Below are 21700 nucleotides of genomic sequence, written 5' to 3'. Positions count from 1 at the left end.
GAGGCAGGAGGATCGCTTGAGCCCAGGAGTGTGAGGTTGCTGTGAGCTAGGCTGACGCCACGGCACTCACTCTAGTCCAGGCAACAAAGCAAGATTCTGTCTCAAAAAAAAAAAAAAAAAACACCTCGTTTAATATATACATCATTGATTCACTAATGTTGAACTCATGGTGAAGTTTATCCAACACACGTATTTCCTCCATGAGGCACACCATGGCTTTCTCGCACTTAGGAGCACGAGGATAGCGCCTCAGCATTACATTAGGGGAACGTTTTAAAAAGCAAAATTACCAATAAAAAGTATAAAACTGCAAAAAAATGTGGCACAAGATACACCTAGAAAAGGTCCCCTGTTTACCGTATGAGCTGAAACAAGAAGGCGGCGTTGCCACATTCTGCCTCAGCCAAGAATGCGCGTGCTCAGCGACTCAAATGTTTCACTGCCCTGTGCGAGTCCATCAATGGCAGGCAAAGAGCTGTAAGTATACACTTTGGGGTGACTTTAGGGTTAAATTTTAGTGAGTAGACAAATTCACAAATACAGAATCTGCAAATAAGGAGGATGGACTGTAAATGCTTTGCTTTAAAGAAGTCTGATAAATAAAAACATAAATCTATAATGAGAAATTGTTTCAAAATATATAAACGAGATCAAGTAAAGGGATACTTTACATTTGCTACAAATGTATCATTAAAATTTCATCTTTATTTCCTCTGGTTCATTTAGAATTCTCTGCAATGGACAGTTGCTGTGTGCACAACTTCTGTGCTGAGATGATCAGCCTCTAGCGATGTGGCAGGTGATCCTGAGGTAGCTCCATCTCCCAGCCACTGCCTGCCCTATCAGTGTACGACCTTATCTCCGTAACTGAACTGTCGAGAGTCCAGGTTGGGATGAAAGTTTGCTGGGAAAAAGGAAAGCTGAGTGCAAGAACTGAATTTTGCTCAAAGATTAAACTAAGGCTAGACTTGGAGACATGTAATGTAAAGTTACTAGAGGCAACAAACGTTCCAAAAGTCCTACTTCCCACCACAAACTCAGGTCTTCCTGGCTAAGAGCCACAGACTTCAGTGATCATCAAAATCACTCAAAGGGTTTAGTTGTTTGTTTGAAATAACTTACTCTGAATTTAACTTTAGTTAATATTCAGTATAAACCAAAAGCTTGCAAACTACAATCCTTAAGCCAAATAAGGCCGGTTGACTGTCTTTACAAATAAAGTTTTATTGGAATGCTGTCATGCTCATTCATTTACATTTTGCCTGTGGGCGCCTTTGAGGTACCATGGTAGAGATGAATAGCTACAACTGAGGCCACGTGGCCCAGAATTATCTGGACTTTTACAAAAAGTTTGCCAACCCTTGATATGAACTATATTTTCTCTCAACCTATTTGTTTAACTTGTTCCCCAAGTCTGTGAATGGAATGACCCTGACTAATATACAGGGAAGGGTGTGGTGTATATTAAATTTTTAATAATTCCCTCTTCCTATAAAAGATTGCCTTTGGTGATGAAGGCTTCATGACTCCCTTTCTTCTACCATGACCCTTGCTTTTTGCCCGGCATAACTGGGACTCCAACTATACTATAGTTTGAATATGTCCCCCAAATTTCATGTGTTGGAAACTTAATCTCCACACTCATATGATGATGAATTTGGAGGTGGAGCCTTAGGAGGTAACTGGGATTAGATAAGGTTGTCAGGGTAGAGCCCTCACCATGGGACTGGTGGCTTTACAGGAAGAGGAAGAGAGATCTGGGGTAACATACTTGCTCTGTCTCACCATGTGATGCCTCCCAGCATGCTACAATGTAGTAAGAAGGCCCTCGCCCAATGCAGACCCTTAACTTTGAACTTCCCAGCCCCCAGAACTGCTAAGAAATAAATTTCCCTTTCTTTATAAATTACCCAGTCTGTGGTATTCTGTTATAGCAACAGAAAACAAACAAAGACAAACTCCAAACTATTAATCTAAATAGAGAAACCATAATCCCAACCAGCAGATACATGCTTAAATGATTATATGCTATTTTTTCTAATTTTCAGTATCAAATAGTATCTTCTCTAAATTAATTCTTCAAAATGACTATCAAATGCAAGATGACCTGAAAGCTTTTTAAATTTTAGAATACACAATAGTTATGCCTATATACAAACAAAAATAAATTTCTCTTATCCAGAAGGCAAGAGAACATAACTATTATTTTTACCCCATAGCTTTAGTAAAATTGGCATAATGTTCCATAGTAGCTACATTTTACAACAGGCCCTACCCACAGTTTTTAATTCAGAAGACAAAGCTATCTGTAAGTTTTCTTTGCTAAAAGTATGAATTCTATATAAAAGTCACATTACTAAGAAAAATAAGTATTATCACAAGTAATAATTATCATCTCAAAAATGAGTGACTAAATATGCATTGTTTTAGTCTCTTGGAAGCATAAGAAGTACTTCTTCACAGCTGGCAAAGAATAGAAAAGAAAGACACACCATCGTTATTTTTGTCCAAACTCTTAAATGCCAGTTTCATTTTTTTCTCATGGTCTTTAAGGTACTTCATAAATTCTTCAAAATCCAGCTTTCCATCTTTGTTGATATCTCCAGTAGTAAAAATTTTCTACAAAAAAAAAAAAAATCAGAGAGATTTTATTGCCAATATGGGCTAAAACACTAAATTATTTGTACACATATTTCAAGCAGATTGGCTGTTTTCCTATAAGACTACAGTACCAATTTTTGGCCAGATATATCATTTTTCATTATGATAAAGATCAATAATAAAAGTAACCCTGCCATTGCAAAAAGATTCCAGATCTTGGGTTAAAATTTTAATTAGAAAAATGATGCATTTATTTCTATAAAACAAAGCTTTTTTTTTTTTTTTTTTGAGACAGGGTCTCACTCTGTTGCCTGGGGTAGAGTGTAGTGGCACAATCATAGCTCACTGCAGCCTCTAACTCCTGGGCTCAAGTGATTCTCCTGCCTTGGCCTCCCAAAGTGCTAGGATTACAGGCTTGAGCCACCGTATCTGGCCATGTGTTAAATTTTTAATTAGAAAAATGACGCATTGATTTCTATAAAACACAGCATTTTTAAGGTTAATGTAATCACACCCTAAATTTCTTGACATGTACTTTATAAACCCCAAGATGGAAGACAAACACTTGACCTAGCATAGGATTTAAATGTTTAAAATAGTATTTTTCTCCTATGATTTCCAAAATTAAATAATCTTTTCCTAAAGATGATCTTTATAAAAAGCTGTCATATCAAACTGTCCATTTCTATCCATAGCAGTCACTGCTTTAGAGAAAGAAATAAGACCATATAAAATTTGATATTACATGTAAGACTTCTCCCACCACCACCCAAAATACAACTTTCTACCTATTAAGACACTCACAATCACCCACCCAAAACTTACAAATCCTATCATTCTGACTGTCATGCTGTTCTGGGGAAATAATGCTACGTGTGGCAGGATGATACAACAGTCAGACTTCCAAGCTCTAGACTCAGAGAGACAGGTCTGAAACTTGTGAGCTGCAACTAAAGCTATGCTTAGAGGAAGATTTATGGTTTTAAATGCATAAAGAAAAGAAGACCAAAAATCAATGATCAATCATGGAGTCATACTTCAATCTCAAGAAATAAGAAAAAAATTAAGCAAAAAAGAAGTTGAAGGAAAGAGACAAAGAACAAAGAGTAATGAAAAAGAAAACATAGATTGAGAGGATCAACAAAGTCAAAAGATGGCTCTTTGAAAAGACCAGCAAAACTGATAGACTCCTGAAATTGGCAAATAACCCATGTCAGAATGTAAATATGGAAATCACTAGACACTATAAACATTAATGATATTATGAACAGGTTTACTTAAAGAATATAAAAATGAGATAAAATAGACAAATGCCCAGAAAAACTTATTAAAAATTGATATAAGACAATAGAAAATCTGAATATTCCTATAAGTATTAAAGACATTTAATCTGCAATTTTAAAACATTCCCATGGACAAAACTCTAGGCCCACATGGTTTTTCAGTAATGTCTACCAAACTTTTAAGAAAGAAGTAACACAAATTTTCCAGAGACTAGAAGAGATGGGAACATTTCCCAACCCATCTTATAAGTATACTTTTGATTCAAACCTAACAGAAACATCACAAAAAAGGAAAATGACAAGCAATGTCACTACTGAAATAGACGCAGAACTCCTAAATAAAATGTTGACAAATCAAATCTAACAATACACAAAATAGATAATACATTACATGTACAGTCATGTGCCATATAATAACGTTTCAGTCAAGGATGGACTGCACACACAATGGTGGTCTCATAAGATTATAATACCATATATTTACTGTACCTTTTCTACGTTTAGATATGTTTACATACCCAAACACTTACCGTTGTGTTCCAATTGCCTACAGTATTCAGTACAGTAACATGCTGCACAGGTTTGTCGCCTAGGAGCAACAGGCTGTACCACAGAGCCTAGGTATGTAGTAGGCTATGCCTTCTAGGTTTATGTAAGTACACTCTGTGCTGTTCACACAAAGACAAAATCACCTGACATATGTCTCAGAACATATCCCTGTCACTAAGCAACACATGACTGCATACACACTATATATATATATATATATATGATGAATGTATTCCAGTAATGCCAGGTTGGGTTAATATTTTTTTAAAAAAGAAATCTTGTAAATTACATTAACAGAATAAAAGGGAAAAGTCATATGATCATCTTAATAAACATTTGATGGATTCAACATAATTCATGATTAACAACTATTAGCAAACTAGCAATAGGAAAGTATTTCCTTAGTCTGATAGAGTATCTGCAGAGAATTCCGGCCTTTTTTATTTAAGCTAGTTTGAGTGGTATCTCTTACCCGCAACCTAAATAAACTTGATTAAAATATCATCAATTACTACTGATAGTTTTAAAAGCAAATATATTTATGTCACTTAAAAATAATTATTACTATTTAATTCCTTTTACAAATTAAATTGAGAACGATCTTCATCTGGAAATTATTTCCTGATTACTCAAAACATACACTGACACTTGCATAACCCAAGAGTAACTGCCACAGCATTCTGGGGCCCCATTTGTGTACCAAAGTTTCATTCAAGAAGTTTGTATTTCAGTCGATGGAAATATCAGTGAACAGCTACCATTTTGGCAATTACAAGTTAAAGGACATTCCTAACCCTATCTTTGAATAGTTCAATTTTTTTACCCTTGTTTCTGCAACCTTTCTTAGGGTAAATAAAGACTCCTAGAGTTACAATCACCTAATGACTCTGGCTTACCAATACAGTAGTCCTCCCTTATCTGCAGTTTGGCTTTTTGTGGTTTCATTTACCTGTGGTCAACCATGGTCCAAAAATATTACATGGAAAATTCCAGAAACAAACTATTCATATTCATGCCATTCTGAACAGCATGATGAAATCTCATGCCATGCTGCTCTGTCCAGCCTGGAGGTAAATCATCCCTTTGTCCAGCACATCCACACTGTCTATGCTACCAACCTGTTAGTCACTTAGTAGCTGTCTAGGTTATCGGGTCGAAAAAACATAGTGTACTATTGCAACGATGTGGAAACAACCCAAATGCCCATCAATTCATGAGTGGATTATTAAAATTTGGTATATGTATACAATGGAATATTACTCATTATAAGAAACGACAGTGATCTAGCACCTCTTATATTTTCCTGGACTGAACTTGAGCCCATTATCCGAAGTGAGGTACCACAAGATCGGAAGAATGGGCTCCACTGGCACTCACCATCAAATTGGTACTAACTATTGAACACTAGGGTGCTCACATGGCACTAATACTCTCCAGGGATCAGGGGGATGGGCAGGGGGTAAACCCACAACTAAAGGACACAGTGAGCATTGTAGAGGGGAAGGGCATGCCTCTAATCCTCGCTTGGGTGAGGCAAAGACATAAAATGTAACCATAATGTTTGTACCCTCATAATACCCTGAAATAAAAAGAAAAGAAAAGAAAAGAAAAAACACAGTGTATATAAGGTTTGGTTTCAGGCCTCCACTGGGGGTCTTGAAACACATCCCCCAGGGATAAGGTAGGACTACTGCAATATGAAAGACTAGGGCTTCTTTTTTTTGAATTGTTTTATATATTCCCCTGTGGAAATAAATGAAGATCAACTAAAGGAGAAAAGCAAAGGCTATTTATCCTGAGCTTGCTACAGCAAGCGAGTCAGACACTGTTGCTTGCATTTTGACAGAGATCCAAAGGCAGACAAAGGAGTAAGGAAGCTTTGCAGTGAAAAAAAGGGTAGGCTTCATGTGTGTCCTGACTGGAAGCAGGGCATGGGGAAGCTGTAGCCTGGCTAACTGAAGTGGGGCACCCTATCTAATTGGTTGGGGATGCACATTTGGCTTTCTCTGGTTGGTCCTAAGTTGGAAGGGAGGCAAAAATCAGGGAAGCTGTCAGTTACTAATCAAGTCCTAACCATTGGGGCTGATTGTTCAGAAGGTTACTGCTCAGCTTCCTATATTGTCACTAGAGATAGCAATCTGACTTCCTGCAAGTCTAACATAACAGACATTGCTTTCTTGGTCTGTTTACTGTAGCTAAGGAGCTAGTTTCCTCAGCAGATTGCTGCAGACTGTGGGTCAAAGCTCTATTTTTATTTATGGTCTGGCCAATATCCATTTGTATATTCCCTCTCTCAACTTTCATCATTATTCATAAACCCAACTAGTTATCATAATAAAATGTTTTATCTTTTATATCTTAACACTACATGATATAATTACCATTTCTATTATTTTTAACCAATTGAATTCTGTCTATATAAATGACTTTCGTACTAGGGAAGTTGGAGACATGTGGGAAAAGATCTCATATCAGAACACCCTAGAGCTTTGACTGCCACCTGAAAAAAGCCACAATAGTGTTCCCCTGAAATACACTGTCCTGTGTGGTTGATGCAGAGCTCTCCAGGGATGTCTCTCCCTTGTTTGTTTTTTAATTTTATTTCTTTATTTTCTTAGAGACAGGGTATCACTCTGTCACCCAGGCTGGAGTGCAGTGGCATGACCATAGCTCACTATAGCCTTGAATTCCTGGGCTCAAGCGATCCTCCTGCCTCAGCCTCCTGAGTAGCTGGGACTACAGGCACGTGCCACCCTGCCCGGCTATTTTTTTTTTTTTAGAGATAGGGTCTTGCTATGCTGCCCAGGCTCATCTTGAGCCCTGGCTCCATGTGATCCTCCCACCTCAGCCTCCCAAAGCACTGGGATTACAGGCATGAGCCTAGTTTTGATATGTGAGCCCCCATCAGTCATCACTGGGTATACAGAGAGTTTATATGGCTCACACCACCTCTTACCAAAATCAAAAGACAGATTTGCAGAAAATTTTGTTTTGATAAGGAAGAAATGTGTTTCAAAGGATTGAACTTGTTTACGGCATAAACCAGGGATCAGGGGGATGGGCATTTCTTATGAAAGGCTAGTTTATATCAAATAGGCAAATACAAGTTAGATTTGCAAATCCAAATCCAAGACAATGGCTTTAAACAAACATAAAGAGCATTTAGCTTTAAAAGGAAAAAGACACCAGTTTTTTTTAGGAATTAAAAAGCCCAACTGAACTTTACAGAGATAACATTTTAGACAGGACTGGTCCACAGACAGCATCCAGATCAGGCCTCTGATAACGCAGATGAGGAAACCAGGGTGCAGTGCTTGGCGTACGGTACGTGCTCTACCCTCATGACCTGATCACCTACTAAAGGTCCCACCTCCTAATACCATCACACTGGGGGTTAAGGTTTCAGCACATGAATTGGGAGGAAACACAAATATTCAGTCCATAAAGTAATTTTCTCAGGTTTACAAGTCCTATACCTCCTATGATTCTAAATCTCTCCTAAGAAAATTACAGTAAGAGTGTGTGCCTATAAAAATTGGCAAACACCTTAGTTTTAGAATTGCCTATAATTTCCCCAAGCTAACGTAACACATTTGCTAAATCATCTAGCACTTAACTTAGGTACAGGAACACCTTTGTACTCTGCAAAGCCAATTCCCCTTTCTCCTTCACATATTAATAAAAAAGTTGCCACTATGCTGTCAGGACTAGAGGACAGGAAAATATCTGTAAAGTTCTACTGGATAAGATCTCCTTTTTTCATTTTATTGCCTTATTTCTAAATCCAGATGGGGTGGTGGAGTGGGCCTACAGAGTTCCAAAGTCTTCCAAGCCTAAATTGAACCAAAGTAAACACACTTCGACCTAAAACTGCTGACTCTTCACCATCATTTTATTTTCCCTATGATTTCCATTTCAGTAAACTTAAATTATTTCCTCTACTCTTTAATGTCTTGAAATGTAATTTTTGTTCATCAGAGCATCTCAAATGACACCCAAATATTGGGACTGTCTTTTAGAACGTTCTAATGGGACCGCTGATGAAAAACAGAAAGGAGCTGGAGGAGAGGGAGGAGATGGGTGAGGGGAAGGAGAAGGAGAAGAAAATGAACAAAGACTCTTAAAAGGAGACAGAATTACTAGACAATTATGGGGAAATTAGTAAAAATGGTTAAATACTGTATCTGCCTGTTCCTCATACTACTGCTACTCTTAGTTCATATTCTTATATTCCTGAGTCCCACGAAAACTTAATGTGAATTTTCTCTCTTCCAAGCGAGTAATTTCACAATGAGGAGAGAGTTGGAATGTATAGAAAAGAGGAGTCATATCAGAAAAAAACTGCAGTGATTTCACTTCCCACCGGTTCTTAATTTTGTCTCAACACTTACTCTGAAGTCTCTTCTCTTCCCTGGATGGTTTTGGAACTTAGTAACAGTTACCTATTGCTTTCCTTATGCCTATTTTCTACATTCTACTCTTCTTTCTATATTCTTTCCATTTAAGATCTAAAGAAACTTAGAAATTTGCTGTCTTCTAAATGTTGAATTCATTACAAAAGTTTGGAAACATGGAGAGATCACATCAGATGAAAATTTATAGAAATTTCACTACAAGTTCAGTATTTGTCTTAGAGGCAAACTATTGTCGCCCCACAATTCTTGTTTCTAGGTACTCAAGTAGACAAGCTCCTCAATCCTTGACATTACAGAGACCCATGACCTATGCCTCTGTGTAAAGGTTGACTGTGTAATCCTAATTCCATCCCAGGTGTGATGGTTAATTTTGTGTATCAACTTGACTGGACTAAGGGATGCTCAGATAGCTAGTAAAACATGATTTCTGGGTGCATCTGTGAGGCTGCCTCTAGAAGACATTAGCATCTGAATCCAGACTGAGTAAAGAAGATGCAGCCTCACCACTATGAGTGGGCATAATCCAATCCTTTGGAGGACCTGAACAGAATAAAAAAGCAGAGAAACTACTACGGTTTAAATATGGTTTGTCTGTCCCCACCAAAAGTCATGTTGAAATTTGACCCCTGATGTGGTGGTGTTGGGAGGTAGGGCCTAGAGGGAAATGTTTGGGTCATGGGGGTGGATCCCTCATGAATGGCCTGGTGCCATTCTCCCAGTACTGAGCGAGTGCTCTCTCTCCCTCTCGCTCTTGCTCTCCCCTTCTCTCGAATGGAGAGAATGAGTTGTTATAAAGCCAGGACACTCCTTCGGTTTTACCCCTTTGCATGTGTCTGCTTCCCCTTTGACCTTCCACCATGTTGTGATGCAGCAGGAAAGCCCTCACCAGAAGCCTGGTGGCTGCTGGCACAATGCTCCTTTAACTTCCCAGCCTGCAAAACCGTGAGATAAATAAACCTCTTTTCTTTATAGATTACCCAGCCTCAGGTATTCCTTTATAGCAACACTAAAGGGACTAAGACAGAAACTGAAAGGAACGGCACTTTCAAAATGGGAAAGTTTATGCAGACTGATATCCTGAATGGGTGTGGCGCAAACGGTGTCAATCAACGAAGAATGCAAATGAGTGCAAAGTTTCTGAAAGGCAATTTAAAATGTGTGTACCCTCAGACTCAGCAATTCCTCCTACTCAAAATTTATCTTATGAAGATAACTGGAGCAAAATGAAAAAACGAATACAAAGGACTTCCATTGCAACTTCACTTATAAACATTTTTAAACTATTAATAAACTAAATGATGATCGATAGAGAATTGATAACAATACTATGATAAAAACATACAACGGAATATGATGCAGTCATTAAAAAGTGATGTTGAGCAGCAATTCTCAAACTTTTTGGTTTTAGGATCCCTTTACAATCTCAAAAATTCTTGAGGACTCCAAACAGCTTTTGTCTATTGTAGGGCCCATGCAGATGTACCACTCAGATCTTCCTTCAAAGGCTCCTGCTGTGTGGAGCACAGGTGACTGACATCCTTTAGTTGGTGGCACCTCCTGATGCAACACAGGGAGCTCCAAAGCCATCCCCTCCCTGTGCTGCTTCCAGCCAATGAGTGGATAGGATGAGAAACCTGAACTGGGCCATTTCTGAGACAATCAGCAGAAAGTACCGAAAGTCGGTTCTTTCAAAGTGTGATTAACATGAATAAACCTTTGGCAAGATTTAAGGGGAGAAAAGGATAGATGTCGGGAATGAAATAGCAAACCTACTTACAGATCAGTCAGAAGTTTTATAAAATCGTAAGTGAATATTATGAACCTTGGGCAAAAGGGGCAGTTTCCACAAAAGTGTCTCAACTTAATCTGACTCCAGAAGAAATAGTAAACTGAAGAGCCTGTAACTACTAAAGACGTTGAAAGAGTAGTTTAAATTACAACTATAAAACAGTTGTCAGCCCTTACAGTAACCCAATCACTTTCCTCTGGACAGGGAACGCCACTGGTGTCCTCTTAACCCCCAGCGGGGTTGGAGACATTCCAAATATCCCCACCCTGCTAAGCTGTGAACGTCAGACACACAATTCAAATGACTCAGAGAAGGTGAAATTGCTCAGCGATGGGTCAACCTTAAGATCAATTTATGCGCTTAGGGCACTAACTTAGGAATGTTGTGAACAATGGAATGTCGCCATTCCTCCCCAACAGGAAGTCGAGGGAAACACAACTGGTTTTCAAACAGTTCTGAAACAGTAGACGACACTCGCTGGCGTAACAACGCAGCTTCAAAGAGACACAAAACGTGAGCCCTTTTACAGAACTTGGGACCCACTGGAGTCTGAGAGCTAAAAAAATAAAAGAAAAGAAAAAAAAGATTAAATGTTCGCAAAGGTACAAAAAAACAGGTAAAGAACCCGGGATGGATCCGGAACAAAGTGCCGTGGGCCGGGTTTAAGAAGGTAACAGTGCCCGTGGGCCAGAGTGTCACCCTGCTAATTTTCTCTGGAAAAACACCGGTAGCCTTTCGGACACTGACCCACTTCTGTCACCGGCAACTGGCCGCACGGCCCATTCCCGGGTCCCCCGCCAGGGCCGGGGCCCCAGTTCCGCCTTCCCCCGCTGGGCCCGGCCGCGCCCCGCCCGGTCCCGGCAGCGCCCCGCGCCCGGCCGCCGCCCACCTCCTCGGCGTCCCGGCCCAGCGGGATGCCCAGGCTCCGGAGCCCCTCCTGCAGCTCGCCCACGTCCACCACGCCGTCCCCGTTGCGGTCCAGCGCCCGGAAGAGGGTCTCGTAGCGCGTCGGCGGCTCCGCGTCCTGGCAGGCCGCCGCGGGCAGCACGGAGGCCGGCAGCCGGCGCAGCATGGTCCCGGGCGCGGGCCGGCGCCGAGCGAAGTCGCGGAGGCCCAGGCTGCAGGGCGCGCCCCGGGCCCGCGCGGCCCGGCTGGGAGGGGCGAGCGGGCCGCCGCCGGGGTGTGGCCGCCGCTGGGGCGGAGTTCGCCGCCGGCCTGGGCGCGAGGAGGCGCGCGGGCTGCGGGCGGGCGGGGGCAAGGCGGGCGGGCGCGCCACGGAGAGCCGCTCCCGCTCGGCGCCCCGGAGGACGGCCCGGGCGGTTCTCTCCGCCGAGAAACCGGCGCGGCGGGGCTGTCCCGCGGGTCCCTCTCTTTCGCGGAGCTCCACGGACACGGCGCGTCTCCGGGCCTGCGCTCCGCTCACACAGAGAGTTGGGTGGTCGATCATCGGGGACGGGAATCCTGCTTTGAGAAGCGGAGGGGTTACATCCGAAAGAAGCTGTTGGTGCGATTATAATAATAATAATAACGGAGACGCCCTGGGGCTTTTTGCAGAAGAGATCGACATCGGCCGGCCGGGCGCGCACGGCGAAAACGGGGCCTGCCGGGATGCAGAGGGTAGTCGGCTGACCCGCCGTGACGGAGCGCGGTGAAGCCTGCCAGCAGCACTCTGCAGAAACCCTCGGGCCCCCGCGCGAGGTGCAGGCCCGAGCTCTGGGATCTAGCACTCAGGGGAGGCAGAACGTCTCGCTGCGGATAACGTGGCCTAAAGGAGGGAGCATCGCACGCCCAGGGAACGCGCGGACTGCGGATGCGGCAGAGCCTCTGCGCAGCCTCTCGTCTAAGATGCGGGTGTGAGCATCTGCCTCCGGGCAAGATTACACACCGTACGCGAACGGTCTCAATTCTCTAAAGCCCCAATAAAATGAGGTGTCTCTAATGGTGATAATTCTCTGTTCTTTGGCAGCTACTTAATAGCAATGATCGTACTTCCGGTGTCTGCGGGAGAGAATACATCTCTGTACTGGTAGATTAGGATCTCCCCACACCTTCTGAATCGCTGAACAAAAACCGGTTGTTGCAACAAAAGCCAGGAAGTCAGACCCTGAACTTACCTCCTTTCATACCATTTTATACGCTTAAGACACGTATGAATCTAGAGTTTGTAAGTTAAAGACTGCCTGTTTAGTAAAATCATCTTGAAACTAATTTATGTTTCTATTACTTCCAACTTCCAGTCTTAAGAAGTATGCCCTTCCTTTGGAACAGCTTTTGAACTTCATCAGATTTTCTCTCTGTCCTTGAAAACCTCTTTTAACCCCTACTGTGGATACTCTGTACTTTTGAAGGGAGGTTGCTTGAAAGTCACTCCACACTTAACATGCTTTTGTTTTCCTCTCTCTAATTTTTTTGGGGGGAGGGGCGGTAATAATTAGAAGAATTATCTGTCAGCATTTTCATTGAGAAAACTTACCTTCACACAGAAACTTTTTTTTGAGACAGAGTCTCACTCTGTCACCTGGGCTGGAGTGCGCGGCATCATCATAACTAACCACAACCCCAAACTCCTGGGCTCAAGCGATCCTCCTGCCTCAGCCTCCCAAGTAGCTGGGACTACAGGCATGCGCCACCATGCCCGGCTAATTTTTTCTATTTTTAGTAGAAACGAGGTCTCGCTTTTCCTCAGGCTGGTCTCGAACTCCTGGCCTCAAGCATTCCTCCCACCTGGGCCTCTCAGAGTGCTAACATTACAGGCGTGAGCCACTATGGCCAGCCAGTCTTCACACAAACTTTTACGTGAATATTTATAGAAGTTTTATTCATAATTGCCAAACCCAGAAACAATCAAAATGTTCTTTAACAGGTGAAGTGATAAACAACCTGTGTTGCATTCATATGAGACACTACTCAGCAACAAAAAAGAATAATACATGCAACAATGCATTACATGACATTCTGGAAAAGGCAAAACTATAGGGACAGAAAATAGATCAGTAGTTGCCATAGCTGGAAGTTGGGGGAAGGGGGTTGACTACAAAAGAGTATAAGGAAGCTTTTGGGGGTGATGAAACTGTCCTATAGCTTATTAAATAATTATGGTGGTGGTGATTACACAACTGTGTTTGTCAAAAATGACAGAACTGCACACTAAAAAGGGTTAACTTTACTCCGTGTAAAGTATCTCAATAAATCTAACTTTAAAATCTGACTTAAACATGAGTAAACTGCAATAAGAATTCTTAGCTCAAAAGATCACTGTGAAAATCAAATAAAATAGTTTACAGAGTATTTAAACTTTAAGCCTTGCTATCAAGTGTGGGCCACAGACCAGCAGCAGTAGTGTCACTTGAGTACCTGTCAGAAATACAGAACTTTAGGCCTACGCAAGCCTACTAAGTAGGAACTGCATTTAAACCAGAGCCCTGGATGAGTGTTTCCCTCATTAAAGCTTGCGAAGCTCTGCTAGTGGACAGCGGTGCCACTCGCGTGGTTTGCACTCTGATGCCAGTCTGCAAGCTGTTACCTGTCTGCTACAAGATAAACCAGAGATTGAGAGGAAGGATTTAGAAACTTAATAGCAATCTGACAAGGTAATTTTATGTTTGTTGAATCTAATAATAAAAACTCAGGGCTTGCATTTTAATTTCAATTTTCTAGTAACTCATTTTTACTGTATTTTACAAAAATATATCTGCAATGGACTGAGAAAAACACCTTACAGATAAAAGGTGTAATTAACACTAGCAATTCCCCGCATAAGAGAACAAAACTTTATGTAGACATTTAAACATCTGCAGGCGAGAAGGCATCCCTGCCTGCTTCTATTGGTAATGCCCAAAGACCAGTAGTTCCTACAGAGGGCAGGAGTAGCAAACCTGAACTCACAATTCCTCAACCCAATTCATTTCTGTGGTCAGAATAAAAGTCTAGGGTTCAGCACAATTCAGCTGTTTCTATTTTCTCTCCAGCCTTTTCAAGTACTACCATTTTCCACCAGAACAACCTTCAGACTTTATCAATTTCATCGATTTTGGTCCTCGAGACCTCTTTCAGCACCTACTTTGAATTCCTTGAATAATCACTCTAGATTCTCATAGTTTTAGCTGGTAAATATGTTTACGCTTTTTATATGCTGAACCACTTAGTTATTATGTGGTGCTAATAAGAACAAAGTATCAGCTTCTCCAAAGGACCGATTCTATCTCAAAATCCTGGTCATTACTCTTTTAAATTTGAGTCATCACAAAGTAGGCTATGTAAGAGATTTGGTCCAGTGTAAAGCCATCACTATCGCTGGGAAGATAATTGTATCATGCAATGAATTTTGAACTTGGATGTCCTAGTAGTTTTTAGTAAAACAATAATCATTTTAAATTTTGGCTCATTTATATCACATTAAGCTAATCGGAAAGTCCATCAGATTTTCCAAGTTATTTAGGAGACAGAATTCCAAATAAGGTGAATTCTGTTTCTTGCTCAGCCTGTCTACTAACCCTACCCCATCCTCAAAAATAACTGTACCATTGTGCTGTATGTGTATTTTAGTTAACATTGTTGTGTATTAAAGGATAAACATGTCCTAATGCTCAAAGTATGTTAAAAGTAGAGGTAGTAAAATAATCCCTTTATAAATGTCCTTTTGTTAGTTTTTAGGAAGGAGTGTCTTCTGGGAGTGACCTTTATTAATCCACCACTTGAAGCTAGACATAGTCCTGTACTTAGTCACTGGAGTAGGGGAGGAGGGGGAATAAGGAGGGTGAAGGGAAGGGCTCTTTGCCCGTATCTCCATATCTAGAAGATGGTTTTAGATTATAACCATAGGTCTGTATGTGCATTTTTAGTAAAGTGTCTGTGTTTATTGTGGACAAAGTTCATTATTTCATAACATCTAAGCTTTGGAGATGTCCTGAGATGTGTGATAAAAAGTAGAACTAGTGAATTAGCCACTTTGTGAGTATCTTTTTGTTATAATTGACAGAAACGATGCATCTTGGACATGGAATTGTCAAACCACCTCTGAGCAGTGTATAGCAGAACTTGTTCATTAGGTTGAAAGCAGAGGGGCAGAAGGAAGATGAAAGGAGGGATGTATGAAGATGTGTTCATATTTGCATTTTGACAGCAGCCATTGACGTATATGCATCTCTTTTGGCTATACTATAAGAATATATTAAGTAATTCAGTGGAAACATACCTTCCTGTTAATATTTTAATGGTATAGATCTGATAATGAATTCTCTTAGAAACATTACATTTAGTGTGCTCTGTTGCTTTATGTTTCATTTTAAATCGAACATTGAGGGAACGCAGTATTTTAATTGGAACTCTGCCAATACTTTTATCTAGAGGCCTATTGCTATTTTTGTCGTCTGTGAGATTTTTGTCCCAGAAAAGGCAGGATTACATTTGTTCCTAATAGATTGAGTTGGTGTAGTATATTCTTGGTTATCGAAATACTTATATATCTTTGGGATTTTGGACTGGTAAATATTAATGATGTGTGAAAAAGCATGATACATACTGTATGATCTCAAGCCCATAAAATTGGATGTTGTAAATATACACTCAGGACCTAGAAGGACACTCAAACTGTAAACTGCTGTGATTGTGGATGACTTTGTTCTTTGTGTTTTTCAGTTTCCTATACTGCATATATTAACTTTTAAGAGAATAAAGGTTATTTTAAAAATTTGTAAAATAAATAAATGCAAACAACTCTTATAAAAACACGGCACTAATTACTGGAAAATCGCCATAATTACTAATCATGCAAATATCTCCCATTTCAAAACAGGTATGTAGAATTCAAACTGGCTTCAAAACCACAAACTTCAGCATTTTGAAAATGATTAAAGAGACTGTATTAAGACTGTCTCCAGTTTTTCCAGATTTATTTAAATTATTTTCCGAAGATTGATACATTTAAAATGCAAAAATTAATTTGCTCCTCTAAAAATCAATAATCATTGACATTGGATCAATATTCTATACTTACATTTTTATTTATTTATTTTTCTATTTCAGCATATTATGGGGGTACAGATGTTTAGGTCATGTATGTTGCCCTTGACTCCCCTCCCCCCATACTTACATTTTTATATGTAAAACCCCCATCACCCTCCTTCATCTCTTCCTCCCTCCCTCCCTTCTCTTTTTTAAAATTTTATTTATTAAAATTTTTTTCTATTTCAATAGATTTAGGAAGTCCAAGTGGTTTTTGGATACACAGATGAATCGTATAGTGGTGAAGTTAGCCTCCCTTCCCTTTTTTCCTTGCTTCCTGAATCACCAGTTAAAAGCCCCTAGGCAGGTTTGAATGAGGAAAGCTGCGCAGCAGGAGTCAGAGCTCAAGGAAGGAAGGTGGCTGAGCAAGGCAGTAGCCTGATGGGGCTGGAAAACCCATTACATACAAAGGGATTGAGCAAATAAACATACTGGGGACAGTGAGAGCTAGGTGTCTTGCTGTCAGAGAAGCAAGTTACTTATATGGAAAGGGTTAAGCTAGAACGAACCCTGCAGTATTGGATTTTAATTAGTGGTATTGGTGTGAGCTCATGGTTTTAAATATTTTTAGATACAAACATATAAAGGGGCATGTATGTGTACGTACACACATACATATATTTCCTAGCTCTGTCCATGGACAGGGCCTAACAGCAGTAATGTCCATGTAGCAAAGAGCATATCCAGCCCCCAGATCTTTCCTTCTAAGTACCATTCTCCAAAAGAAACTCGGACACCTTGGAGAAATGCTGATTCCGCAGCAAAGGTACAAGATGAGCATAGAACATCTTGTTTCACCAGAAAGTGCTCAAAAAATGGAGATGTGCCAAAAGGTGACAGAGTCAGCTTGAAAGAATTCTCATTGTCCAAATCTAGGATAATTGGGGCATCAAAATAAATTATGTTAGCAGATTAAATACAACAGGAATCCATCGGTCCACGTGGATGTCATACAACCGGAATAAGAGAAAATTCTTCTCTACAGTTGAATGCCAGCTAATAAAGGTTGGTGGAATGATGGAATTAGGATATGACCATCTGGTGATCATCATGGTATCATAATTAATTCAGGCAAGAAATATCAATAAATGCTAATACAGTGAGGGAAAGTTGGATGAGAAGTGTGATATTTACCTTGTTTCAAACAATCTCCCACAAAATATTGTACATTACAAATAGAAAAAGAACGATTTTACAGCGAAGAAGCCTAGCAAATACCACCTTACTCAAATGACCAACGTTAATGTCACCAGTGACAAGACATAAGCTCATAGGCCACCTGATGGGATGAAGAGAGAACATCGCTTCTGCAATAGTCCCAGCAAAATGCATGACCTGAATCTAATCATGAGGAAACATCAGATAAGCCAAAATTGGGGATATTCTACAGAATAACCAGCATGTAACCTTAAAATATGTAAATATAATGAAGGTCCTTTCCTTTTTAAGGCTGAATATTATTCCATTGTATTTAATATTTGTATACCACATTTTGTTTATCCATTCATCCATAGAGGGATGCTACATTACTTCTACATTTTACCTATTGTAAATAATGCTGATGTTAACATGTATGAACAAGTATCTCCTAGAGACTCTGCTTAAATTCTTTTGGATATATACCCAGAAGTGGAATTTCTAAATCATATGGTAATTCTATTTTTAATGTTTTGAGGAACCGCCATTCTATTTTTCATAGCAGCTGCGCCATTTGCCATTCCCACCAACAGTGCACGAGAGTTCCCATTTCCCCTCTACAACACTTGTTCTTTTCTTTCTTTTTTGATAATAGCTATTCCGGTGGATGTGAGATGTTTATTATCAAGGTTTTGATTTGCATTTCCCTAACGATTAGTGATGTTGAGCATCTTTTCAGGTGCTTGTCAGCCATTTGTATATCTTTGTATGTTTTTTTGTATCCTGCAACCTTACTGAATTCTCTAATTAGTAGTTTTTTGTAGATTCCTCCTAATTTTCTACATAGATTATGGCATTGTCTATGAATACAACATCATGAAATCTCACCTCATAGAGGACCCTTAACCAGAGTTCTGGAGGTCTTTCTCTGTATGGCTGCCTGACCTCTATTACGCTGACCTGCATACTGTAGCCTACTTAGCCCCCCTGAATCTCTGATGTTTGTTTCCTCAGCTCAGCAAGGCTGCCACAGTCTGCTTGGGGTCCCCCTTCCTGCAGTGAGGTCTGGTAAATTCTCCTATCCAGAAAGCAAGATAATGGCAGGATTCAAACTCATTTGTTTCCCTTCACTCAAGGATCACAGCCCTGTTATGTCTAACATTTGAAAATAACATGAGTCAGGAAGTCTAGTAGTAGTTAGTCCATTACGGCTAGAAGCAGAAATACGTTTTGACATTATTGAATATGTTCAATATATTTATTGGCCATTTGGATCACCTATTTGGCCTTTGCATATGTTTTTACTGGGAGAAGTGTATTAAATTTTTTTTAAAAGATCTATACAAATTCATTGATTTGAGGAGTAATATTTAAAAATTAAATGTTTCCTAGACTTTTAATCATATATATCAAATATTTTTCCAAATGTGGTTAGTATAATCTTATTTGCAGTGTTTTAAAAATATACTTATCTAGGGGCCGCTGCCGCAGAACCGGGGGCCGGGGTCCGGGGCGCCGGGGGTGAGCGCCAAGATGGCCGCTCCGGCTCGGGCTGAAATGGCACTGTGTGGACTGCAATACGACTGAGTCGATTTGGGCTTGCCTTAGCTGTTCCCATGTTGCCTGTGGAAGATATACTGAAGAGCATGCACTCAAGCACTTTCAAGAAAGCAGTCATCCTATTGCATTGGAGGTGAATGAGATGTGTGTTTTTTGTTACCTTTGTGATGATTATGTTCTTAACGATAATGCAACTGGAGACCTGAAGTTACTACGAAGTACATTAAGTGCAATCAAAAGTCAAAATTATCACTGCACTGCTCGTAGTGGAAGGGTTTTACGGTCTATGGGTACAAGTGATGATTCTTATTTCTTACATGATGGCGCCCAATCTCTGCTTCAAAATGAAGATCAAATGTATACCGCTCTTTGGCACAGGAGAAGGATGCTCATGGGTAAAATCTTTAGAATGTGGTTTGAACAGTCACCCATTGGAAGAAAAAGGCAAGAAGAACAATTTCAGGAAAAGATAGTAGCAAAAAGAGTAGTGAAGAAAAGACGGCAAGAATTAGAGGATCAAGTTAAAGCAGAATTGGAAAGTATGCCTGCAAGAAAGAGTTTACGTTTGCAAGGTCTAGCTCAGTCCACCACAATAGAAATAGTTCCTGTTCAAGTACCACCACAAACTCCAGCATCACCAGCAAAAGATGAAGTAGTACCTACGTCAGAAGATGTAGGACTTAAAAAAATCAGTGACTCCTCAGTTAAACGAAGGCCAATAGTAACTCCTGGTGTAACAGGATTGAGAAATTTGGGAAATACTTGCTATATGAATTCTGTTCTTCAGGTATTGAGTCATTTACTTATTTTTCGACAATGTTTTTTAAAGCTTGATCTGAACCAATGGCTGGCAGTGACTGCAAGTGATAAGACAAGATCTGCTTATAAGCATCTAGCAGTTACAGATACAGTAGTATATCAAATGAATGAATGCCAAGAAAAAGATACAGGTTTTGTTCGGTCTGAACATTCAAGTTTGTCATCAGGACTAAGTGGTGGGGCATCAAAAAGTAGAAAGATGGAGCTTATTCAGCCACGAGAGCCAAGTTCACAATACATTTCTCTTTGTCATGAATTGCATACTTTATTCCAAGTCATGTGGTCTGGAAAGTGGGCCTTGGTCTCACCATTTGCTATGCTACACTCAGTGTGGAGACTAATTCCTGCTTTTCGTGGTTATGCCCAACAAGTCGCTCAGGAATTTCTTTGTGAACTTTTGGATAAAATACAATATGAACTAGAGACAACTGGTACCAGTTTACCAGCTCTTATCCCCACTTCTCAAAGGAAACTTATCAAACAAGTTCTGAATGTTGTAAATAACATTTTTCATGGACAACTTCTTAGTCAGGTTACATGTCTTGCATGTGACAACAAATCAAATACCATAGAACCTTTCTGGGACTTGTCACTGGAATTTCCAGAAAGATACCAATGCAGTGGGAAAGATATTGCTTCCCAGCCATGTCTGGTTACTGAAATGTTGGCCAAATTTACAGAAACTGAAGCTTTAGAAGGAAAAATCTATGTATGTGACCAGTGTAACTCAAAGTGTAGAAGGTTTTCCTCAAAACCAGTTGTACTCACAGAAGCCCAGAAACAGCTTATGATATGCCACCTACCTCAGGTTCTCAGACTACACCTCAAATGATTCAGGTGGTCAGGACGTAATAACCGAGAGAAGATTGGTGTTCATCTTGGCTTTGAAGAAATCTTAAACATGGAGCCCTATTGCTGCAGGGAGACCCTGAAATCCCTCAGACCCGAATGCTTTATCTATGACTTACCTGCTGTAGTAATGCACCACGGGAAAGGATTTGGCTCAGGACACTATACTGCCTACTGCTATAATTCTGAAGGAGGGTTCTGGGTACACTGCAATGATTCCAAGCTAAGCATGTGCACTATGGATGAAGTATGCAAGGCCCAAGCTTATATCTTGTTTTATACTCAACGAGTTCCTGAGAATGGACATTCTAAACTCTTGCCTCCGGAGGTCCTGTCTGGGTAGCCAGCATCCCAGTGAAGAAGCTGATACCTCTTCTAATGAAACCCTTAGCTGATCCAAAGACAGTGGGGCTTTCTTCTTGCGATTTGTATATATACTTTTTAAAAGGGCTGACTTACAATTTTCAGCTTCATTGTTTTTATTTTTTACTTGTGAATCAGTGCACAGTACATTTATACATTTTGTATCTAACTACAACAAAACTTTTTTTTACAGAGACAAATATATCAACCGCAGGTAACTAAACTTTTTTCAGATACTTGGGAGTTTTAGAGTTTACCTCAGACTGGCGTTACCTCTTTTATATTTTGATGTCTTAATTGGCTTAGATCATGAATTTGTGCAATCTTCTACT

General features: G+C 40.2%; 2 protein-coding genes across 2 annotated transcripts in view; one reads left to right on the top strand and one right to left on the bottom strand.

The window, feature by feature from the left end:
* SLC25A24 (solute carrier family 25 (mitochondrial carrier; phosphate carrier), member 24) overlaps positions 1-11823 on the bottom strand; it is a 42650-nt gene extending 30827 nt beyond the window's left edge. The window contains exons 1-2 of the mRNA XM_012648506.1: positions 11527-11823; positions 2493-2619 (exon numbers count right to left, since the gene is read on the bottom strand). Of these exons, the coding sequence (XP_012503960.1) occupies positions 2493-2619; positions 11527-11709 (310 nt within the window). The 5' untranslated portion in view covers positions 11710-11823. The remainder of the gene's footprint in view (positions 1-2492; positions 2620-11526) is intronic.
* Positions 11824-15435: 3612 nt separating this feature from the next.
* Positions 15436-21478, top strand: LOC105813730 (ubiquitin carboxyl-terminal hydrolase 44-like). Its single transcript, XM_012648504.1, is given in 3 exon segments — positions 15436-15458; positions 19311-21339; positions 21341-21478. Coding segments are annotated over 3 exon segments (2112 nt in total). The 3' UTR covers positions 21401-21478.
* Positions 21479-21700: the final 222 nt, after the last annotated feature.

Source organism: Propithecus coquereli, unplaced genomic scaffold (genome assembly GCF_000956105.1).
Source record: "Propithecus coquereli isolate 6110/MARCELLA unplaced genomic scaffold, Pcoq_1.0 Scaffold289, whole genome shotgun sequence".
Classification (NCBI taxonomy): Eukaryota; Metazoa; Chordata; class Mammalia; order Primates; family Indriidae; genus Propithecus; species Propithecus coquereli.
This window is presented reverse-complemented; position numbering and strand designations above follow the sequence as displayed.